Here is a 24,527-nt window from a genome sequence, read left to right as displayed (position 1 = left end):
AACCAGGTAAAAGTAATTGGGCACTGGGATGTCTGGAAGACATTGAACAAGTACTGCTATTGTAATGATAAATGGTGAAGCCATGGAGCAGGGTATGGCATTCAGCTTTGGTCACCCTACCTTAAAAAAGGATGTAGTTTACTTTTTAATTAGTTCAAGGGATGTGGACGTCACTGGCAAGGCCAGCATTTACTGCCCATGCCTAATTGCCCTCGAGAAACTGAATGGCTTGCGAGGCCATTTCAGAGGGCATTTAAGAGTGAACCACATTGCTGTGGGTCTGGAGTCACATGTAGGCCAGACCAGGTAATGGCAGCAGATTTCCTTCCCTAGAGGACATTAGTGAACCAGATGGGTTTTTACATGGTCATCATTAGACTATTTTTTTTAAATTCCAGATTTAAAAAAAAATTGAATTCAAACTTCACCGTCTGCTGTGGTTGGAATCAAACCCATGTCCCCAAGGCCAGGGCCTCTGGATTACTAGTCCAGTGACATAACCACTACACCACCACCTCCCCAGGTATACCACCATCTCCCCATATTTTAGAAAGGGTTCAAAGTAGAGTGAACAGGATGATTTCAGGTCTAACTGACTGGGTAATGAAGAAAGGCTCAAGAAACTAAACTTCTCAACTTATGTTAGGTGGATAAAAGACTGAGGAAAGATATAATACAGGTGCTCAAAAGATGTAGATGAGGTTAAAGTAAACAAGCCATTTAACTTGGACAACACAAGTATAATGATTCAAAAACTTTCAGCAAGAATGGGAATTGGAAGGAATTTTTTTCTCCCACAAGATGGTGGACCTGTGGAACACAGTCTCAAAGATGGGAGTTCATTTAGGGGCAACCAGCACCTTGCAAAAAGAAGCTGGATCGATCTATCTTCAGAGGGTTATCGAGATATTAACAGCTCATTTTTCAGGTGAAATTAGAAGAAATAAGTTACCGTACCCAAAATACGTGATCACAAGGTGGTGTGGGAGGGAAGTCCCTGAGACTTGGCCTGACGGTGGAATAACATTAAGGAGCTAAATAGCCAATTCTTTGCCTGGATTCCAAAATATTGGCATCACAATAGCGACAAGCACAACAGCTGTACTCCGAATGTGATTCAAATGATAATCAATAATTAGCTAAATTTTGAATTGTGGCCATTGAGACCAAAAGTGACCCTGATATCCATCTGAATCAAAACCCTACAGATAATTCAGTACACTGGAAACTGCTTGTACTGGAGGTGCTCTCTCCAGCCTATGGTGCGGAGAAATCTCTTACCTTTCGCTGCTTGTGACGTGCTCGTTTAGCTGCCCTTGAGCTGCTGACTGGTTTAGATTCTGTGCTATTTATAAACTGTAATAGATCTTCTACTTTTCTATGATCTACTATCTGCTCTTTCTCGAGGATCTGGTCTGCTTTCTTTGGCTGCTCCTCTTTTCGTTTTGTAAGCCGTAAACGGAGCTTCTCCCGCATTTCTGCATAGTTTCTACTCGTTGGCGCAGCAGGTGGCTGAAAGACATGGGCAACAATGTTCAATTGCAGGCACCTGCCGTTATTGGTTCAAGTTAACACAACTAAACAAAGTTAGTGTAGCAGCAAGTTTAAAACCACTATGCAGCTATAAATCACGTACCATTAACAGAGGCTGGCACTAAATCTTTACTGCTTTTGCAGCTGCAAGCAAAATAAATCATAATAGAAATACTGCTGTGTCGAAGAAGATTGTGTCTACTGTCAATGCAATGAACAGCAGATGCACAGCCCTGACAACATTACTATATTATGCAAATTACTTTCAGCCACCTGTTCACATATACATACTATGGTCAAATTATAGGGCGGCCATAGCTTAAAAAAAAGACATGCAGTTAAAAGGAGGTAGAAAACTGCCTTTTGGAAGTGGAATGTTAATTTGCTGCATATAATTAAAGTTTTTATTTGCTCCCAAGTCTGTGGCAAGTTAGCTGAACTCAGCTAGGGTGGTATTAAGGGAGGTGCATTTGGCATCGGAGCTGTCATTCACCCCACTTCAAAGTTAGGAAGGTCAGAGCTTCCACTCATGACCTCCATCCAGTGTGCCTATGGGTGGCTTGCGATGAACACAACAGCTCAGGCTCAGTGATGATGGCTTTGCTAGTTGGCAAAAAATCACTGCTGGCATCACTGGCGAAGGTCACATGAGTAATGGCCTTTGCGGTGAGGTACCACAGGCTGCCTGCGGAGCTACCCCAGCAAGAAGTCACCACCTTCAGAGGAGAATGACAAGTAGGGAAATTTTTTTTTAAAACCCTGTATGATCACAAGGACATTTTATACAAATAAAGCAGAGGTGGTATTAGGCTGCATACTGATCTATGGCCAACTTGTCCTCACCCCTGTTTACATAAACTGTGACAAGTATCCGAATATCGATTAGAGAGAATCTAGAGCACTGAGACTGCATACACACAGCAGCACTTTTCATCAAGCAAAAGTTACATTATAGAGTCTGTAATGGTATACTACCTCAGGTGAAATCGCTAAGAATTTTCATCCTGCAATGCCAATTTTCTTTGTTGCACTCTTCTAAGGAAACAAAGCAATCCCTGAGGGTAGGGCCATCTCTCAGCTGTAGAGGCACAAAATTCCACACAGCCTTTGCAATGAAGCCAGCACAGACATTGTGCTGTATTGACTGCACGTCTTATAAAAATGCTTCACCTTTGGTAGCACAGATGGTTAAGACAGTGGGTGGCTGGGCAATCTGGAGCAGGAAGGCCCCATCAGTAAACTGATTGCAAATGGGATGATGGTAGGAGCCTTAAACTGACCTCCGTACCTTAAGGAGAAGAAAATTGGTCACTTCTGATCTGATGTCTACACAATATGCCTGTGTGTGAGAAACCATGGATTACCAGCTAGTATCAAAGGTTCCCTGGGGCCTCCAATGTCCTGTAAAAATCTATGGTTCTTAATAGCATCCCCCCAATATACACATGTAAAAATGATGACTAAATGCACCATCTATAGTCTTATTTCTGAAAAGAATGAGCCACATTTCCTTCATATTGATTCCAACCAAAAATAAAATTTAAAATGACATTTTATACTGAGTTTAATAGCTGTAATACAATTTCCTGATCTGATATAATTAACAGGCCCAAACACTTGTGAACAAACTTGCATTTTTAACACTTTACATAAATTATGGATTAAATAAATTTTGTGCACAAATATCCAATACCGATTAGAGAGAATTAGAGCAGAGGGATTGAAGATGCACAATAGCACTTGTACCTAGCAAGATCCCATAAACAGCAACAAAAATCAAAACACAAGTGCCCTGGACTCCTGAACACTAGGGGGCGCAATTTAACAAAGGGTGGCACCTTTGGCAGAGCAGCATTTTGCCAGTACTGCCTAGATTCTGTGCTGAAGTCTCAGAATGGGGCTTGAGCTCACAAATCTCCGATTCTTACTGAGCTGGAGGAGCACTTGTATTCAGTATTGCTTTTTTTTCGTTTCCAGGTTCTACTGCCAGACTTAATCTGCATGATTCTGATCAATGTGAAATACCTCGAACCATTCCCTTGCCCAAGTAAGGCTACTAGAACAACCTGTAAATTTACTTGCTCCATCCAGTGAAGTGGACGGAGATAGAGTTTGGAGCAAAAATGTTGTAGCATTTCCAGCACAGGTCTATTCCAGTGTTTCTACTCCACACAAGCCTTACATTAAAAATGTTTAAATAAAGTAGTGATGATACAGGGTGTGCACAATATTATTAGCAATTCTAACCAGAATTTAGAATAGGGAAGACACTTGATCACACTAAGAATTGAAGTTATATTTGCCACAGTAGGTATAAAAGCAGCCTTTTTTTTTTTTGGAGGAGGCATTCATTGGCTTCCTGAAAAACATGCACTATTCCAATATAAAGGATGAGCAGCCTGGAGCTTTTTTCTCCAGAAAAGAGAAGTGTGAAGTGACCTAATAGAAGTCTTCAAAATTATGGGGAGGTTTGTTAGAGTAGACAAAGAAAAGATGCTTCCACTGGTATCGAAGTCCCAAACTACAGGCCATAAATATAGAAGTCACTACTAAATCTAACAAGCAATTTAGGAGAAACTTTACTCACAACTGTTCAAATACAGTACTTGCTACCATGTAGAGTAGTTGAGGGGAATAGCACAGATGCATTTTACAGGAAGCTGGAAAAGTACATGAGGGAGAAAGAAATGGGTATATGCTGATAGCTGGATGGAAGTAAGATGAGAGGAAACTTGTGAAGACACCAACATAGACCTAATGAGCCGAATGGCCTATTGCTGTACTGTAAATTGTGTGTCATTCTTGAAAAAGGTGGCTGGTGGGGAAATGCTTCCAAGCCTCTGGGAATTCTGCAGGCACAGTGCCTGTCAAATATACCTCTTGGGGTTCTTTAAAATCACTAATTTAGAGGGATCAGGCCCTACGTCACAAGCCAGAATTGGTTTACAGATATATTGATCCAGTTGCTGGTCTCGGAAACAGCTTGCGCACGCACAGAGGTATACCTAATTACTCAGCCTATACATCAGTGGGTACTGTGCTATGAGTATTATAGGGTACATTTCTGTCTTCACTGCCCAGGTGGTAACCTGAAGGCATATCACCTGCCCGGGTGGTAATCAAAAGGAGTGGAATGTCTGCCCGGGTGGTAATCTGAAAGAACGTAACGCTTTCCCAGATAGTAATCTGGGAGAATGGGTCCCTTGCCTGTTGTAAAAACCAACAGAATATAAAAAAAAATTGACCAATGGGACCGGTGATTTGCTCCGCCAGGTTACCATCCAGGCAGTGATGCTGGAAAATTACACCGATTACACGGAACTTACAGCACAGAAAGAAGTCGTTTAGCATAAATGGTGCATTCATGCGCTTATGCTACACACAAGCTCCCTCCCAACCCTCTTCATACCAGCCTATCTGCATATCCTTCCATTCCTTTCCCCCTCATATGTACATCTGGCTTCCCCTTAAAGACATCTATGCTATTTGCTCAACTACCCTTGTGGTATTGAGTTTCACATTCTAACCACTCTCTGGATAATGAAGTTTACCCTGAATTCCTTATAAGATTTATTAGACTCATAGAGTCAGAGTTATACAGCACAGAAACAGGCCCTTCGTCCCATCAAGCACCGACCTATTCCAATACCATTTTCCAGCACTTGGCTCATAGCCTTGTATGCTATGCGTTTCAAGTGCTCATCTAAATATTTCTTCAATGTCGTGAGGGTTCCTGCCTCCACCATCCTGTCAGGCAGTGTGTTCCAGATTCCAACCACCCTCTGGGTGAAAAAAATTTTCCTCAACTCCCCTCTAAACTTCCTGCCCCTGTCCTTAAATCTATGCCCCCTGGTTATTGATTCCTCCACTAAGGAAAAAAGTTTCTTCCTATCTATCCTGTCAATGCCGCTCATAATTTTGTATACCTCAATGAGGTCTCCCCTCAGCCTTCTCCACTCCAAGGAAAACAACCCAAGCCTATCCAGTCTCTCTTCATAGCTAAAATGCTCCAGCCCAGGCAATATCCTGGTGAATCTTCTCTGCACCCTCTCCAGTGCAATCGCATCCTTCCTATAGTGTGGTGACCAGAACTGTACACAGTACTCCAGCTGTGGCTGAACCAGTGTTTTATACAGCTCTAACATAACTTCCCTGCTCTTATAGTCTATGCCTCGGCTAATAAAGGCAAGTATCCCGTATGCCTTCCTAATCACCTTATCTGCCTGTGCTGCTGCCTTCAGTGATCTATGGACAAGTACCCCAAGGTCCATCTGACCCTCTGTACATCCATTGTGTATTCCCTTGCCGTGTTAGTCCTCCCAAAATGCATCACCTCACACTTCTCAGGATTAAATTCCATCTGCCACTGCTCCACCCATCTTACCAGCGCAACTATATCGTCCTGTAATCTAAGGCTTTCCTCCACACTATTAACGACACCAACTTGCATGCCGTCTGCGAACTTACTGATCATACCTCCTATATCCACGCCCAAATCATTAATGCACATTACAAACAGTAAGGGTCCCAGCACCGATCACTGCGGTACACCACTGGTCACAGGCCTCCATTCACAAAAAAAACCCTCGTCCATCACCCTCTGCCTCCTGCCAGTAAGCCAATTTTGGATCCCATGGGCTCTTACCTTCTCAACCAATCGCCCATGCGGGACCTTATCAAAAGCCTTACTGCTAAATGGGATAGATTTCAAACAGATCTAGCAATGCAGAACTTTGCATCCATGAGGTGCTGTGGGCCATCAGCAGCAGCAGAATTGTACTCAACCACAATCTGTAACCTCATGGCCCAGCATATCCCCCACTCTACCATTACCATCAACCCAGGAGACCAACCCTGGTTCAATGAAGAGTGCAGGAGGGCATGCCAGGAGCAGCACCAGGCATACCTCAAAATGGGATGTCAACCTTGGTGAAGCTACAACCCAGGACTACTTGCATGCCAAAGTGTGTAAGCAGCATGCAACAGACAGAGCTAAGTGATCCCATAACCAACGGATCAGATCTAAGCTCTGCAGTCCTGCTACATCCAGTCGTAAATGTGGTGGACAATTAAACAACGAACTGGAGGAGGTGGCTCCACAAATATCCCCATCCTCAATGATGGGGGAGCCCAGCACATCAGTGCAAAAGATAAGGCTGAAGCATTGCAACAATCTTCAGCCATAAGTGCAGAGTTGATGATCCATCTCAGTTACTCCTGAAGTCCCCAGCATTACAGATGCCAGACTTCAGCCAATTCGATTCACTCCGCTGGATACTGCAAAGGCTACGGGTCCTGACAATATTCCAGCAATAGTACTGAAGACCTGTGCTCCAGAACTTGCCGCACCCCTAGCCAAGCTGTTCAGCATAGCTACAACACTGGCACCTACCCAACAATGTGGAAAATTGCCTAGGTATGTCCTGTACACAAAAAGCAAGACAAGTCCAACCTGGCCAATTACCGCCCCATCAGTCTACTCTCAATCATCAGTAAAGTGATGGAAGGTGTCATCAACAGTGCCATCAAGCAGCACTTGCTTAGCAATAACCTGTTCAGTGATGCTCAGTTTGGGTTCCGCCAGGGCCACTCAGCTCCTGACCTCATTACAGCCTTGGTTCAAACATGGATAAAAGAGCTGAACTCAAGAGGTGAGGTGAGAGTGAGTGCCCTTGACATCAAGGCAGCATTTGACCGAGTATGGCATCAAGGAATCCTAGCAAAACTGAGGTCAATGGGAATCAGGGGGGAAACTCTCTGCTGGTTGGAGTCATAGTTAGCGTAAAGGAAGATGGCTATGCTTGTTGGAGGTCAATCATCTGAGCTCCAGGACATCACTGCAGGAGTTTCTCAGGGTAGTGTCCTAGGCCCAACCATCTTCAGCTGCTTCATCAATGACCTTCCTTCAATCATAAGGTCAAAAGTGGGGATGCTCGCTGATGATTGCACAATGTTCAGCACCATTCGCAACTTCTCAGATACTGAAGCAGTCCGTGTAGAAATGCAGCAAGACCTGGACAATATCCAGGCTCGGGCTGATAAGTGGCAAGTAACATTCACGCCACACAAGTGCCAGGAAATGACCATCTCCAACAAGAATCTAACCATCTCCCCTTGACATTCAACAGCATTACCATCGCTGAAACCCCCACTATCAACATCCTAGGGGCTACCATTGACCAGAAACTAAACTGGAGTAGCCATATAAATACCATGGCTACGAGAGCAGGTCAGAGGCTAGGAATCCTGAGGTGAGTAACTCACCTCCTGACTCCCCAAAGCCTATCCATCATCTACAAGGCACAAGTCAGGAGTGTGATGGAATACTCTCCACTTGCCTGGATGGGTGCAGCTCCAACAACACTCAAGAAGCTCAACACCATCCAGAACAAAGCAGCCCGCTTGACTGGCACACCATCTACAAACATTCACTTCCTCCACCACCGACACACAGTGACAGCAGTGTGTACCATCTACAAGATGCACTGCAGCAACGCACCAAGGCTCCTTAGACAGCACCTTCCAAACCCGCAACCTCTACCACCTCGAAGGACAAGAGCAGCAGATGCATGAGAACACCACCACCTGCAAGTTCCCGTCCAAGTCACACACCTTCCTGACTTGGAACTGTATTGCCGTTCCTTCACTGTCGCTGGGTTAAAATCCTGGAACTTCCTTCTTAACAGCACTGTGGGTGTACCTACCTCACCTTGACTGCAGCAGTTCAAGAAGGCAGCTCACCACCACCTTCTCTAGGGCAATTAGGGATGGGCAATAAATGCTGGCATAGCCAGTGAGGCCCACATTCCATGAATGAATAAAAAAAAACTGAAGTCCATGTAGACTACATCAAAGGCTTTACCCTCACCTACACATCTAGTCACCGCCTCGAAAAATTCAATCACATTTGTTCGACACGATCTCCCCGACAAAGCCATGCTGACTATCCCTGATTAATCCCTGCCTCTCCAAGTGGAGATTAATCCTGTCCCTCAGAATTTTTTCCAATAATTTCCCTATCACTGATGTTAGACTCACAGGCCTATAATTACCTGGTTTATCCATTCTTGAATAATGGTACCACATTCGCTGTCCTCCAGTCCTCTGGTACCTCTCCTGTGGCCAGACAGGATTTGAAAATTTGTGTCAGAGCCCCTTCAATCTCCTCCCTTACCTCACATAGCAGCCTGGGATACATCTCATCTGGGCCTGGGGATTTATCCACCTTTAAGCTTGCTTTTTTTTTAATTTCCAAAATATACTTTATTCATAAAAATCTGTAAAAAATACATTACCAAACAGTTTCAAACAGCACCAAGTCAAAAATTATAGACAGTGCAAAGGAGGTCCGTTTCCTTCAATATAATCATGAGTTGCCTCACAACCCTTCCATTTCATTTGTCATGCCAGATACATTTTTACATTTTACAGCACACAAAACTTTCCCGATATAGTTCGAGGTGTTTCCCATGGATCCAGCCCCTGCAGTCCAGCTTGGTGGGGGGACCTTACACAGTGGTCTTTCCCCATTGAGCCTTTGCTGCGGCTGCCCCAAGCTTTAGTGCGTCCCTCAGCACGTAGTCCTGGACCTTAGAATGTGCCAGTCTGCAACATTCGGTCATGGACAACTCTTTGCGCTGGAAGACCAGCAAGTTTCAGGAAGACTAAAGGGCATCTTTCACCGAATTGATAGCCCTCCAGCAGCAGTTGATGTTTGTCTCGGTGTGCGTCCCTGGGAACAGCCCGTCGAGCACAGACTCCTGTGTTACATAGCTTCCTGGGATGAACCTCGACACCGCAGCCTCACAGCTCCAGGGGCCCGGGTTCGAATCCGGGTACTGCCTGTGTGGAGTTTGCAAGTTCTCCCTGTGTCTGCGTGGGTTTTCTCCGGGTGCTCCGGTTTCCTCCCACAAGCCAAAAGACTTGCAGGTTGATAGGTAAATTGGCCATTATAAATTGTCACTAGTATAGGTAGGTGGTAGGGAAATGTAGGGACAGGTGAGGATGTTTGGTAGGAATATGGGATTAGTGTAGGATTAGTATAAATGGGTGGTTGATGTTCGGCACAGACTCGTTGGGCCGAAGGGCCTGTTTCAGTGCTGTATCTCTAATCTAATCTAATCTAAAAACCACTGCATCTCTTTCCACACCTGCTTTGCAAAGACACATTCCAGAATGAGGTGGGCAACCGTCTCCTCCCCGCCACAGCCGCTGCGAGGGCATTGTGCGGACGGGGTGAGACGTCGGGCGTGCAGGAAGGATCTGAGGGGGAGGGCTCTTCTCACCACCAGCCAAGCTACATCTTGGGGCTTGTTTGAAAGTTCTGGTGATGAGGCATTCCGCCAAATGAATTTGGCGGTCTGCACGGGGAACCATCCGACAGGATCCACCATCTGCTTCTCCCGTAGAGCCCTGAGGACATTCCATGCAGACCACTGCCTGATGGATCGGTGGTCAAAGGTGTTTTCCAGCAGAAACTGCTCCACCAAGGATAGGTGGTACGGCACAGTCCAACTGGATGGAGCGTTCCGCGGCAATGTGACCAGGCCCATCCTTCGCAACACCGGGGACAGATAGAACCTCAGCACGTAGTGACACTTGGAGTTTGCGTACTGGAGGTCTACACACAGCTTGATGCAGCCGCACACGAAGGTAGTCATCAGGGTGAGGGCCACGTTGGGTACATTTTTCCCCCCCTTATCCAGAGCTTTGAACATCGTATCCCTCCGGACCCGGTCCACTTTGGATCCCCAGATGAAGCGGAAAACGGCTCGGGTGACCGCCACAGCGCAGGAGTGGGGTATGGGCCAGACCTGCATCACGTACAGCAACAACGTGAGCGCCTCGCACCTGATGACCAGGTTCTTACCCACAATGGAGAGATCACTGCCCCCACAATATCAGCTTGTGTTGTACCTTGGCTACTCGCTCCTCCCAGGTTTTGGTGCACGCACCGGCCCTTCCAAACCATATCCCCAGCACCTTCAGGTAGTCTGACCTGACGGTGAAGGGGACAAAGGATCGGTCAGCCCAGTTCCCAAAGAACATGGCCTCGCTCTTGCCATGGTTAACTTTGGCTCCCGAGGCCAGTTCGAACTGGTCGCAGATGCTCATCAGTCTGCGCACAGACAGCGGATCCGAGCAGAAGACAGCGACGTCATCCATGTACAGGGAGGTTTTAACCTGAGTGCCTCCAATGCCTGGGATTGTCACCCCTCTTATGCTCGCACCCTTCCTAATAGACTCAGCAAAGGGTTCAATACAGCAAACAAACCAGACCGGGGAGAGAGGACAACCCTGTCTGACTCCAGATTGGATCGGGAAACTTTCCGATTCCTACCCATTGATTGAGACTGCGCTACTGATGTTTGTGTAGAGCAGTTTGATTCAATTGCAGATTCTCTCCCCAAACCCTATTTTGGAAAGCACATCCATCATGTAGGTGTGCGATATCCTGTCAAAAGCCTTCTCCTGGTCCAGGCTGATGAGGCAGGTGCCAACCCTCCTGTCCTGTACATAGGCGATCGTATCCCTGAGTAGCGCAAGGCTATCGGAGATCTTCCTGCCGGGTCCAGTACAGGTCTGATCAGGGTGGATCACCAACTCCAGAGCAGACTTGACTCGACTGGCTATGACTTTGGACAGAATCTTGTAGTCAACATTAAGCAGTGAGATGGGCCTCCAATTTCTGATTTCTGCCCTCTTCCCCTTCCGCTTGTCCATAACTACCTTAAATCTTAGAATTATGGTCAGTATCCCCGAAATGCTCTCCCACTGACACTTCTACCACTTGTCCAGCTTCATTCCCTAGGATTAAGTCCAGAACCGCCCCTCCTCTTGTAGGACTCTCTACATGCTGGCTCAATAAGCTCTCCTGAATGCACTTGAAGAATTCCGCCCCCATTAAGCCTTTTACACTAAGAGTATTCCCTCTAATCTAGGGGAAGTTGAAATCCCTATTATTACCCTATTATTTTTGCACCTCTCTGAGATTTGCCGACATATCTGCTCCCCTATCTCTCCCTGACTATTTGGAGGCATGTAGTACACTCCCAGCCAATTGATTGCCCCTTTTTGTTTTTAAGTTCTACCCATATGGCCTCATTTGAGGAACCTTCTTAGATATCATCCCTCCTTACTGCAGTAATTGACTCACTAATCAACAGTGCAATGCCACCTCCTCTTTTACCCCCTCCCCTATCACACGTGAATATTCTATACCCTGGGATATTGAGCTGCCAGTCCTGCCCTTCCCTCAACCATGTCTCAGTGATAGCAATATCATATTCCCATGTGTTAATCAACGCCCTCAATACATCTGCCTTACTAGTAAGACTGCTTGCATTAAAATAGATGCAATACAGCCTTGCATTATTTGCTTGAGCTTTAACAGGTCTATATTTACTCTGCCTTCCAGACTGACTCAGTTTCTCTGTTGGTCCCATTCCGGTTCAGGTGCAACCCGTCCACTTGTACAGATTCCATCTACGCCAGATATTGGCCCAGTGATCTAGGAAACTGAAGCCCTCCCTCCTGCACCATCTCTTCAGCCATGCATTCATCTGCTCTAACCTCCTATTCCTATACTCACTATCCCGTGGCACCGGGAGAAACCCAGTGATTACAACCTTTGAGGTCCTACTCTTTAATCTGCTATCTAGCTCCCTAAATTCTTTTTGCAGGACCTCACCCCTCTTTCTATCTATGTATTTGGTACCAATGTGGACCACGACCTCCGGCTGTGCACCTTCACCCTCCAGAATACTCTGTAACCGCTCGGTGATATACATGACTCTTGCACCAGGCAGGCAACATACGACCCTGGAATCACGTTTGCAACCACAGAAACGTCTATCTGCTCCACCAACCATAGAATCCCCTCCCACTATTGCCCTCTTTTCCCTTTTTCTCCATCCCAGCACAGCTGAGTCACCCATTATGTTCCGTTATGACTTGTGGTGCATTCTCCAGAGGAACCGTCTTTCCCATCGGTACTCAGAACTGAATACCGGTTAGAAAGCGGGATGTCCTCTGGAAACTCCTGCACTACCTGCCTTGACTTCTTTGTCCGTCCGGCAGCCACCCAGTTCCTGCCCGACTGTGCTCGCCTACCTCCTGCAATGTGCCATCCACGTAGCCCTCCGCCACAATGACTCCAGCTGCCACTCAAGCTTCTGCAACCAGAGACACTTTCTGCAGACATGTTCGCCAAGGTCACATGACATGTCCACTACTTCCCACATTGCACAGGAGGCACATTCCACTTGACCAAGCTGCCCTGCCATTACTTAACTTTACAATGAAAACTTGCTAGTGTAATAACTTACCAGCCATTTACAAATCAGCTTTTATCCCCTGTACCTTTGAGGCTGAGAAAGAAAGAGACCAAAGAGCACCTTCCACCGCCCCCAGCCAGAGAAAACACCCACATTCAACTTACAGCTTCACTCTGTGCAAACAGCACTAGTACAAGCTAATGAATAATAATTTACAGGTAGCGATCCTAGGGCTTTAATTTAAAAGGAACTTTTTTTTAATTCCAATCTATTTCAGCTATCCCCAGGGAATAACAGCTACTGCCCACCGACCAATCAGCGCACAGTATTTCAGTGATGTCACTATTAATTTTCCCCCCACTTAATCCAAACAGAGCATGCGCAGAAACAGTCACAGTGCTGCACCTGCCCCGGACATCAGGTAGGTGAAGGGCCTCGAGCCCCACTCTTCCTTTTATAGCTCTTCTCCAGCCCTGTTCCTTCCAGGTCCACTGCTGCCCCTGTTGTCAGGTAGGTAGTCTTTTACAGCATAGGAGGAGGCCCATCAAGTCCATCCCTGTTCTCCATGGTACAATTCAATCAGTTCCCCCTCCCCTGTTTAATCCCATAACCTTGCAAGTTTATTTCCTTCAAGTGCCCATCCAATTTCCTTTTGAAATCATTGATTGTCTCCACTTCCACCACCCTGGTATTGGACTGTCCCACAAAGGAAAACATTTTCCCTACTCTTACATCTAAGCTAGTCATTGGCTACTTCAGTACTGTAGTTCACTCTTACAATAGTTCCAGACAGCGGGTCTTTAATTCTCAAGAGACAGTAAGGATCACATAGGAAAATCTGCGCTCTTCCATTGTGTGGCACAGTACAACAACAGAGTGCTACTAGCCCTCTGACAGATAGAGGCGCACCTGTGTGGGCGCGCACGTGCAAGTGTGTGTAGCGTGGAAAATAACTGGAAGCAAAGCAGCAGCACTGGTTGAAACGCTATGCCACCCGTACCTCCAAGCACTCCATCAGCAAGAATCACTCACCCCGCCATGCCCAAAAAATTCACAGTAGCAGCAGTCACAGTACTTTCCTTCCTTCTGATTGGTTGATGTTGAGGTACTAGAGCTGTGTTCTGAGCAGCTATCTTCATCTTGACTCTCCTCACCATCAAACTGCTGATGATCGTACACATTGCTGCTCTCACACGGGTGTCCCTCGCAGTCTGGGTCACTATAGAAGCATCAAACAAGTAGTTAGACTACAGACAAACTGGACCCACAAGGATAGGACAAGAAAACAAAGTATCAGGTTCACCTCTGCGAGTTCTCATACCTGCTTATCAAGAGACATCATGCTAACCAGCTTGCTTCCAAAGGTTCAATACTAGTTACTGTTCTATATATTAGAATTTCTCTTCAACCATAGCTCTCCTGCACCTCTCCTACCTTCAGTTTACTGCTTTCCATTCTTCTTGTTTGCCGTTCACTGATGTTTTTCTGTCCTGTAAAGTAATCAGAGACTTCTCTCTGTATGTAAAGTTGTTGCAGTTAAATCTAGTCCCACTGCATTTACATATCAACTTATGTCTCTCAGAAATGTCTTTGTGTAAAAGGAATTATATCGGTAAACATGGCAACTAACTTAAGCACAGCACGATCCCACAGAGCAATAATGTATAGCTGATATTGGTGTTGGGGACAAGAGGAATGGCAGTTCGGGTGTCAGGAGAACTTGCTTCAAAAAGAGTCATAAGACTGTTTACCATTCACCTGAACCAAATGAGGTCACTTCTGCCCGTTAACGTCTCATCCAAAGGGATGGCACCTAACAATGCAGCATTCCCTCAGCAGTGTACGGCACCATTAGTCTGCATTATCTATTCAGGTGATTGACGTGCAAATGTTAGGCAACAGGGCTTCAGTGATGACTGAATTTTCTATATGAGCAAAAGTAGAACCAAGTAGAATGGAAACAAGATTAGTTCTACTTCCAGCCCTGTGTCTAAAGTGAGTGGCCAGCTTGCAGAGGTCAATGTTGGGCAACATTCTCACACCACTGTGACTCAGCTGCAGTCATTTCAAAGTATCCACCATGAAATTCATAACACCTTATATTTATATATGTCTTATATCTATGAATCTTAGATTCATTTGTTTCAGACTCGCTTTGCATGACACATTAATTGGAAACATTTTCCTGAAACCTCAAATAACTGTAACAGTCACAACTGTAACGGTCATGTACTAACCTGCAGACACTGGCTGAAGCACTCACTGAACTTTCTGTAGTAGCTGCAGGGAGTGCAGTTGAGGTTGGACAGAGCCCAGAATGGGGATCGACAAAACCTGGGGCAGTTGAAGCTGTCTTTGGAAAAGGCGAAGTCACAAGGTTAGGCATGTGAGGTGCAGAGGCAGGGGACAGCGGCGTGGGTGTGAGAGATGGAAGAGATGTTAAACCTGTGGGACTGTTCCTAGGTGCGACTGGTGTGGGATGTCTGTGGTCTTCTTTACCTAAATTGTGGAACACTTCACCTGTACCGGAGGCAAAACACAAAAGGAAGTCAACAACTTGGAACACTGCGACTGGAAGTGCAAACACTGACATTACAGCTTGGAGTCCCTCAAGCAGGGAAACACTTCAAAAACAACATTACAAAATAATAGAACAATTTTTGTGTCAGAAAAACCAAAGCTGAGCATTAGCTTTCTATACGTAGTCTGTAATTTTTGTAAGTGAAGCTTTGTCTGTGTCTCAACTTACAGATAACCTGTTCAAGACATCAAGCTATGGTCACTGCATTTAAAAATTTAAAAGGATTTCATAGGGCAGATACCAAGAAACCATTCCCAATGGTGAAAGATTCCAGAACAAGGGCACGTAATCTTCCAATTAGAGCTAGGCCATTCAGCAGCAACATCAGGAAGTACTTTTTCCTCACAAATAGAAGAAATCTGGAACTCTCTTCCTCATCTGTTGATGCTGGCAGATAATTGGAGCTTCCACGACTGAGGTAGATAGGTTTTTGTTGGGTAAAGGTATCAAGAAATATGAAGCAAAGGTGGGAAAATGGAATTGAGGTGATTGAGGTGATCGAAGTGAATGGCAGAGCAAGCCCAAGGGGCTGAATGGCTTTTGCTCCTGTTGCTGACGCCCCACTTTGCACAACAGGATATTTTTCACCAGTGCTTTGCCAGGCCAAATACAATGTAGTGAAGAAAGTTCAACATTTGAACTGAGTCTCCTGCCCACCAGTTAGAGAAGCAAACGTACTATGGCAGCCACTGAAAATTCCAAAAAGATAGAGACAATATTATGATGAGTGGGATGTGGGGTTTAAAGCTCAGCCAACAGTCAAGTAAGGCCCAAATATCGTGACGCAAAGACAAAATACTATGGATGCTGAAAATATGAAATTAAAACAGAAAATGCTGGAAATACTCAGCAGGTCTGGCAGCATCTGTGGAGAAAGTGTTAACATTTCAGGTCTGTGACCTATCATTTTTCTTTTATTCTTTCACGGGATGTGGACGCCACTGGCAAGTCCAGCATTTATTGCCCATTCTTAAGTACCATTGAGAAGGTGGTGGTGAGCTGCCCTCTTGAACTGCTGCAGTCCACGTGGTACACCCACAGTGCTGTTAAGAAGGGAGTTCCAGGATTTTGACACAGCGACAGGTGACATAGTTCCAGGTCAGGATGGTGTGTGGCTTGGAGGGAACTTGCAGGTGATGGTGTTCCCATGCGTCTGCTGTCCTTGTCCTCCTAGGTGGTTGAGGTCGTGGATTCGGAAGGTGCTGCTGAAGGAGCCTTGGTGAGCTGTTGTTCAATTGTGAACAGTTTGGTTCAACTAGAATAGCCAGGGTATGAGATAGAACCAATGGCAAGGGAGCAGAGTTTGTGGCAGGGGCCAAAAATGATGACTTCAGTGAAAACCTGGTGACAACACTGATCTGCTGTATGGAACTGAAACAACATTCATGCATTCTATTTCCGTACAGCAGACAACTGCGAACTTGGCAGGAAATGAATTAAATTTACATTGAGCTGCAGAGTTAAACAGATTTTGATGCATCTTAGCTGTGGTAATGATAAATTAGTGAAAAAGCAGCCCCCAAGTTACTGCAGCTTAATAATTGGGATGTCAACGAGTTGAAATGTAATTTTTACAATGCACCCAGCCAGTCAGGTGGTAAGATGTAATCTCTCAAGTGTAGAATTCAGATTTTGTTCCGCCCACAGGGAAGTGCTGAACCAAGGCAACCTTCATTCAAAAAAAAAGGCTGTGCACTAATAGGCAGTGCCAGCTGTAACTCTTGCCAATCAAGCCTTATATCAGTTGCTACCAAATACACATTACAAAGATCAAACACCTTGGCACTAAACAAAAAGAAAACATGCATTTATATAGCACCTTTTGTGATGTCTGGCCATTCTAAAGTGCTTTACATTTGGAGTCCAGTCACTCTAGTAATGTAGGAAAGTGGTAGCCAGTTTATGCACAGCAAGCTCCCACAAACAGCAACTGAAATAATGACTGGATCATCTGTTCTTTTTATATATAAAAAGGATGCTGGTTGGCAGAAATATTGGCAAGGACACTGGGAAGGACTGCTCTGCTCTTCTTCATGGGACCTTTTATATCCTCCTGAGGGCAGACAGACCCTCAATTTAAGGTCTCAACTGAAAGACGGCATCTCTGACAGTGCACTACTGAGCGGTGCACTCAGGTCAGTCCCGATTATGCGTTCAAGTCTCTGGAGTGGGACTTGGCCCCACAGCCTTCTGACTCAGCCACAGCTGACATCCTGCTGTACTGCACATGATACAAAGGTATCTCTCAACACACGCCAGTATCTAGTCTTGATAATGCTGCATCATTGTAGCTTATTCACCAAAAGAAAAGGTTGCTCTCTATTGTTTCTCCACAGTGGATCAATTCATTTATTTCCCGAGTAGCTGAGCTATATACAGCTGAGCAGTGGAATGGCAGGACAGGCACTAGAGTTTAACTCAGCACCCCTGGAAGGGAAGGTGGGAATGAACCCACAGCCAGAGTTCTTGATTCTAATTGCCATCCAGCAACCCATATTAGGAATATATGGTGTGAATGTCAAAGGAGGGCAGCACTGGACTCAGCTGTAGTGGCTCCAGTTGCCAAAACTAACATGAACCACCACCATTTGGGAAAGGAACTGGGGGCTTGCCCGACACTTCTAGAAACTGAAACCCAGCAAGCAATCAACCCTTCAAGAGAGTGAAGAACTGGCAACAAATAGTGGGAAAAACAATGAGAAAAAGACAAGCTATACCAGACAAGATACAAAAATCACTAAAAACTAAACCTTTGATTGTTTGAATCCAAACACATTGAAACATTTATAAAGGAAACCCGCATAACTGATATATCAGATAATCTTAGGTTCAACTGAGGTTAAACTCTACAGAAATGAGGTTGGTTTTACCTAGTGATGTAGGCCTTTTGGATGAAACCTTAAACTGATTGGAGCTAGATTGCACAGTAGTGGCTGTAGAAGAGACAGAGGAGGTGGCTGAGGAGGTTGCCATGACAACTTTGTTTGTTTCCACGGAGGCAGGGGGATTGTAGAGACATTTTTTCCTAGATGCGGACTTTTTCTCCTTGGTGTCCGTGACAACAGTGTCTGTGCTGGTTGTGGGAGGAAGTGCTTCGGGCCTAATCTCTGGGAGTGGTGACCCCAACATATCACCTGTGCAACAATGACAAATATAAATGGTAGCATTGAAAACCCTCCCCGTGCCTTTACCAAATCACCTCAGATCTGCAGTACCTTCACGGTCACCTTAATTTCAGACCATGCTTTGGAAATCTTACTTTTCGGTTTTAAAAAATGTATCTATTAATTTTATTTTTCTCGAGTGATGGGACAGCAGGCTCATAAAGATGTAGGCTAGAAACCAGGACTTGCTTTTCCAGAAGATTTTTATTGTATGGAAAAGTGAATATTTATCTATGAATACAGCCCTTTTCAGAAATGATAAAAAAAAACAGCAAGTGCTGGAAATACTCAGCAGGTCTTGAAGCATCTGTGGAAGGAGAAACAGAGTTGATGTTTCAGGTCTGTGACCTTTCATCAGACTCATCTGGTGCACAATAAGTGCACAACATCTGGTAGCTGGAATAACCACCGATGAGTTCACCCCTCTTTTCTCGCCCTCCTTTTCAGAAGTCTGTCGCTTGCTTTGCGATAAACACAAACGGAAGTTGACCAAATTCCACAGTGAGACGACAGGGTAACTAGCAAACGCACTCAATAAGACGAATTATAATCACAGTTCTGTGGGGTGTGGGGCAGGTTAGATGGGGGTGAAATTTTGTGATTATTTTGCAGTTCAGTTGAGGGGACACTGGGATTTGAGAAGCAACTGGATGCTGCAATGGGAAGAAAAGCAGGGTTGGTATTCTGGAAAAGCAAAACCAAATTGAATGAAGAGCCCTTTTCACCTAAACCCATCTTGCAGATTTTTACTGTTAGGTAATGAAACATATTTCATTTTAGGCATTTAGTCAGCAGCAAGCTCTCCCAGGTTAGGAATAGCAGAGCTAAATGCAGAGTAAATCCTCCTAAGTCAGGATTAGCAGGGCAAATGCACAGTACATCATCTACTCTACCCCAACAACATACCTTAGTTCCAGCCTCAGAAGATCATCCGACTACTGCAAGACTGTTACATACCTCAATTTCCATAATAGCCATCCTGTAAATCCTCGCTCAATAAGGTTGCTATTTTAGTGCTAAATATGGGAGGAGTTCTGTGCTGCAGGCACATGCCTACAGCAACTGGATAGAGACTTCCCAAACTCAACACGTATATGATACTTACAGTTTGACGACTTTCATCTCATCAGCCTGGGCTGGATTTAAATCCAAGATCAAGAGAATAAAGGACAGTGTCTAACCCACAGCTCCTACACAGTTGGTTATAATATTTACGAGGAAAAGGATACAATAAAATAAACTTCTTGCGTAAAGATATCAGAAACAATGCGCAGAAATTTCAAAATAGGCACATTATATTCAAAGTTACACCAAAAGGGTGACATCAATTTAATAATCAGTCAAGCAGCAACAATTCATAGGACCAAGTTGAAGTATTTCTTCCCTTCAAGTGCGTTGAAATGTAAAAAGCAGCTCCTTACCAGGTAGGAAAGCAGCAGGGTTCCATGGCTTGTCCCCATTTATTAGTTCTGATCCCCAGAGACTCGCCAATTTATGGGACGTAAGGAGCGGGTTGTTCCAGTCAGTACTACCAAAACAACTTGGGTAGATGTGGTCCTGGAGGGAAGCATTGAACACCTGATGTTTGCTTGTATGATTGGGAGGCGGGGCTGACGGAAGAGCCTGCAAAGCAAAGCAAAATTACACTGTTATAATTATTCACTCATGGCACTGCGTTGACACATCGCTCTCTAACTTGCATGTAAAAGCTTCTACCAGGCCAGGTGTGAGGATTAAATGGTTAACCATCTACTTATGGGGCTGAAAAATGTGCGGTGGTTACAAGTCTTAACCCTCACCAGTGTCAGACGATAAGAAAAAGGTGTTACAATTTATTCTTAGCTTCATAGTGATGAGGCAAGACTGTGATCAATTGATAATGGTAATGTTCAAACACATTCTGTAGTAACCTTTCCAAAAAGAAAAATGCATACTTTATAGGAAGAGAACAAAAAGTTTATACAACACCTTGTTGCATCTTTCAGACATGACAAAAATATCGACAAGTGCAGTGACTATTATGTAGGCAAGTGGAGAAGTCACTTTGTGCACATCAAGAGAGCAATAAGATGACTGACCAGTTAACCTGATTGCTGATGAGGGAAGGTTGTTGGCCAGGACACTTGAGGAATACTCTGCTCTTCAAATGATGCAAAAGGCTCTTTAATGTCCACAGGAACAGGCATAACAAGGTCTGAACCCTTGCAAACAGCTACAACCTCTGACAATGCAGCACATGCACAGGGCTGCACTAGAGTGTCAACCTCAAGTTCTAAATTTTTGTTATTTCTTTGCCATCGCTGGCATTCCTTGTTATCCCGAGATGATGTTTGTGGGCATTCTCCTGGACCTACTGTGGTGCTTGCAACATTGTTGCTACCATAGGAGGTCATTCAGCCCCTTGAGCTTATTCTGCCATTCAATGCGAACATGGCTGATCTGTATCCCAACTCTATCCACCCACCTTGGCTACATATCCTTTTATACCCTTGGTGAGCAAAAATCTATCGATACCAGATTTAAAATTATTAATTGAGCCAGCATCAACTGCTTTTTGTGAGAGAGTGTTTCACACTTCTACCATCCTTTACGTGAAGAGTTTCCTAACTTCAATCCTGAATGGCCTGGCTCTGCTTTTAAGGTTACGTCCCCTTTCCCTAGATTCCCACCATTAGCGGAAAAAGCTTCTCTATCTAACCTATTGATTCCTTTCAAAATCCTAAAACCGCAGTCAAATCACCCTTTAACCTTCTATAATTCCAGGAAATTCTTTTGGGCCTCCTTATCTCGAGAGACAATGGATACGCGCCTGGAGGTGGTCAGTGGTTTGTGAAGCAGCGCCTGGAGTGGCTATAAAGGCCAATTCTGGAGTGACAGGCTCTTCCACAGGTGCTGCAGAGAAATTTGTTTGTTGGGGCTGTTGCACAGTTGGCTCTCCCCTTGCGCCTCTGTCTTTTTTCCTGCCAACTACTAAGTCTCTTCGACTCGCCACAATTTAGCCCTGTCTTTATGGCTGCCCGCCAGCTCTGGCGAATGCTGGCAACTGACTCCCACGACTTGTGATCAATGTCACACGATTTCATGTCACGTTTGCAGACGTCTTTATAACGGAGACATGGACGGCCGGTGGGTCTGATACCAGTGGCGAGCTCGCTGTACAATGTGTCTTTGGGGATCCTGCCATCTTCCATGCGGCTCACATGGCCAAGCCATCTCAAGCGCCGCTGACTCAGTAGTGTGTATAGGCTGGGGGTGTTGGCCGCTTCAAGGACTTCTGTGTTGGAGATATAGTCCTGCCACCTGATGCCAAGTATTCTCCGAAGGCAGCGAAGATGGAATGAATTGAGACGTCGCTCTTGGCTGGCATACGTTGTCCAGGCCTCGCTGCCGTAGAGCAAATATAAGCCAGGAAATATAAGCCTAGTTTCAGTATTCTCTCCTCATAATCTAACCCTTGGAGCCCTGGTACCATGATATTAGGTCAGGAATTTCACAAATATCATCCAGCAATGGGAATTCATACACTAACATTTGGATAGTTGCTCCCTCAGTCCAATGAACAATTCACCAAACTGTAAATTTATAATGAACGGACATTTTTTTCTGAAGAGTAAAAGGATCACAAAGAACTGAGAGCAACAGTAAAAGCAGATGTGCAGAGTTTATTAATGGACTCCTCTTGAGAAACAAGCACATCAGGACAGCTAGTACTCAGCCACCTATCTATGGGGAATTTCAGCTGCTTGCCAAATTGTTAGCAATAGCATCACCACTTGCTAGGCATTAAGCTGAAAACAAGGTGAGAATCCTAAATATGATACACATCAAATCTGTACAGCTGTTGTGTACACAAACATTAAATGCATTTAAAGATAAAATCAATCAGAAAGGTGCTTATGTACAAGCTAAGTAAAAGTGGAAAGAAAACCCTGCCCTTTCCAAAGCAGGGCAAAGCCTTACCTTATTGTGCGTGAACGGAGGAGTTGTTGCGTAGAGGGTTGGATGGAGGAGGGGTCGAGGCAGGTGAGGGATGGTGTGCAGTGGTAAATGCCCATGGATGTGGGGGTAGAGGTGAAGAGCAGGATGGGAAGGCTTCTCTGTGGGTAAAAACTGGTGGCCGCTGGGGAGACGCCCGGCTGCAAGTGCGGATGTGTTCAGGCCAGATCCTTCTTGCTTGCAGACATGGCATTCACAAACATTCTGAACCTGGTCGGCCTTTACAAGAAAAGGAGTAAATATTTTAGCAGCTTTATCTGATATCAAATGCTTTAAGATGTGCCTTGGATTGCAGTGACCACAACGTATAGAATACTGTACCCGAGGCAGGCAAGACGGTCCATGGCATGTGGAGTTATCATGGTGCAGCATCAGACTGTACAAAACTGGCTGGCATCTTTGTCATGCATCAGAGATGCAGCAGGGATTTACTTGTACATGCATGGCAGCACACTGAATCCAGCTGATAACTGCATGGCAAGTGATTCAACACAAGATCCATGATCCCATGGCAAATCCTGTGAATTTCTGTATCTATTCTTGTGAGGTGCAATCTAATGCCAGAGGACCAGAATTTTGCACAAAAAGGCACAGAGGCAAGGAAAATGCTGGTTTCCGAGTGGATCTGAGAAATAAATCATTTGCCTTGGGTATAAACAATGTATTTATCTTAATTTTTTTCCCTCCCAGACTTTTACACTGGTTGACATATTGGTGCTGCTGTTCATTTTCCTTAAACTGATACAATGAGCTCATTGACATGATTGTACAAATTGGTGTATCAAGAGTTGCAAATTACTAAATTCGGCTGTTTGATTGGTGGTGGCCATTGAAGGATTGATCATCAAGGAGAACACTGCCCAAGTCAGAGTCAGAATGTTATCCTTGTGCCACTGTTGGCAAACATCAATAGCATCTTGAGGGACACAATCTATGCTGTTGATGACTTCCACTATGTAATAATGTGAGGTTAACCGATGAACAAAGGAAAAATTGCAATTAAATATAATGGGGACTGCTTAATAGTTGATAGAACTGCACAATTTTATTCAAAGGATGTTCCCAATTTAACAGCAAACTACAGTGTGTTGGTAAGAAAAAGAATGCCCAGTTTCCTAGTTTTGACCCTGAACAAACTAAAGACTTTCTGAAGCAATTATTCTGAGAAAGGGATCAAGAGCTAATCAGATCACCTACTACTTGCACTTGTATAGCACCTTTAGCATAATGAAAAGAATAGGAATTAGGATAAGAATTTTAAAAATCAAAGCTTTGTCGGATCAGGAGCCAATAGAAGTCAGCAAGCACAGGGATGATAGGGGAATGGGATTTGGTGCAAGTTAGGATATGGTTAGCAGATGAGCTCGAGTTTATGGTGGCTGTGAGGTCAACCGTGACAGCACTTGGAATAGCTGAGCTGAGACAAAGGCATGGATGAAACAGTGAACAACTGGCCGTATAGGTGGAAAATGATGGGTGCAATGTGGGAATTGTACTGGGGGGGGGGGGAGGTGGGGGTGAGGGGGGCGGGGGGAGGGAAGAGGCAATGGGGGTGGAAAATAGCGAGCAATTTGAAGGAGACAATAGCATAAATTAAGATTGACAAATTTCAGTGAAGTCGTCGCACTGGCTTTTTGGAACTGCTAATATTTAAGATTAATGATTATATGGAATGACAACAAATGATGCCATTTACTGATTCAGAAGCATTCTCATAGAAGCAGAGTCTCTCTCCAACCATAAATCCACCTTTCATTTAGAATTACAGAATTTAATAGCACTTTGATCTATTGCATCGGTGATGGGTCTCTGAAAGAGCTTCGCACTTCGTGTTCCCCTGCTGTTTTTCCATACCTTTCTAAATTTTTCTCTTTCAAATATTTATCCTCGCCTCTTCTTAAAGCTATTATGGATTCTACTTCCACCACCATTTCTGGTAGGAATTTCATATACCAATAACACTGTGCAAAAAAAAAA

The 24,527-nt window shown here is 44.8% G+C and overlaps 1 protein-coding gene across 2 annotated transcripts in view; it reads right to left on the bottom strand.

Moving 5' to 3' along the window:
- The window catches only part of fam193a (family with sequence similarity 193 member A), a 312,966-nt gene that overhangs the window by 21,490 nt on the left and 266,949 nt on the right, over nucleotides 1-24,527 (bottom strand). For both annotated transcript variants that reach the window (XM_068029230.1, XM_068029231.1), the window contains exons 14-19: nucleotides 22,515-22,769; nucleotides 19,976-20,177; nucleotides 18,261-18,524; nucleotides 15,047-15,329; nucleotides 13,842-14,028; nucleotides 1,282-1,512 (exon numbers count right to left, since the gene is read on the bottom strand). In XM_068029230.1, coding sequence (XP_067885331.1) covers nucleotides 1,282-1,512; nucleotides 13,842-14,028; nucleotides 15,047-15,329; nucleotides 18,261-18,524; nucleotides 19,976-20,177; nucleotides 22,515-22,769 — 1,422 coding nt within the window. The remainder of the gene's footprint in view (nucleotides 1-1,281; nucleotides 1,513-13,841; nucleotides 14,029-15,046; nucleotides 15,330-18,260; nucleotides 18,525-19,975; nucleotides 20,178-22,514; nucleotides 22,770-24,527) is intronic.

The sequence above is a fragment of the Heterodontus francisci genome, chromosome 4, assembly GCF_036365525.1.
Source record: "Heterodontus francisci isolate sHetFra1 chromosome 4, sHetFra1.hap1, whole genome shotgun sequence".
NCBI classification, from domain to species: domain Eukaryota; kingdom Metazoa; phylum Chordata; class Chondrichthyes; order Heterodontiformes; family Heterodontidae; genus Heterodontus; species Heterodontus francisci.
Note: the sequence above shows the minus strand (reverse complement) of the source record. Positions and strands in the feature narration are given on the sequence as shown.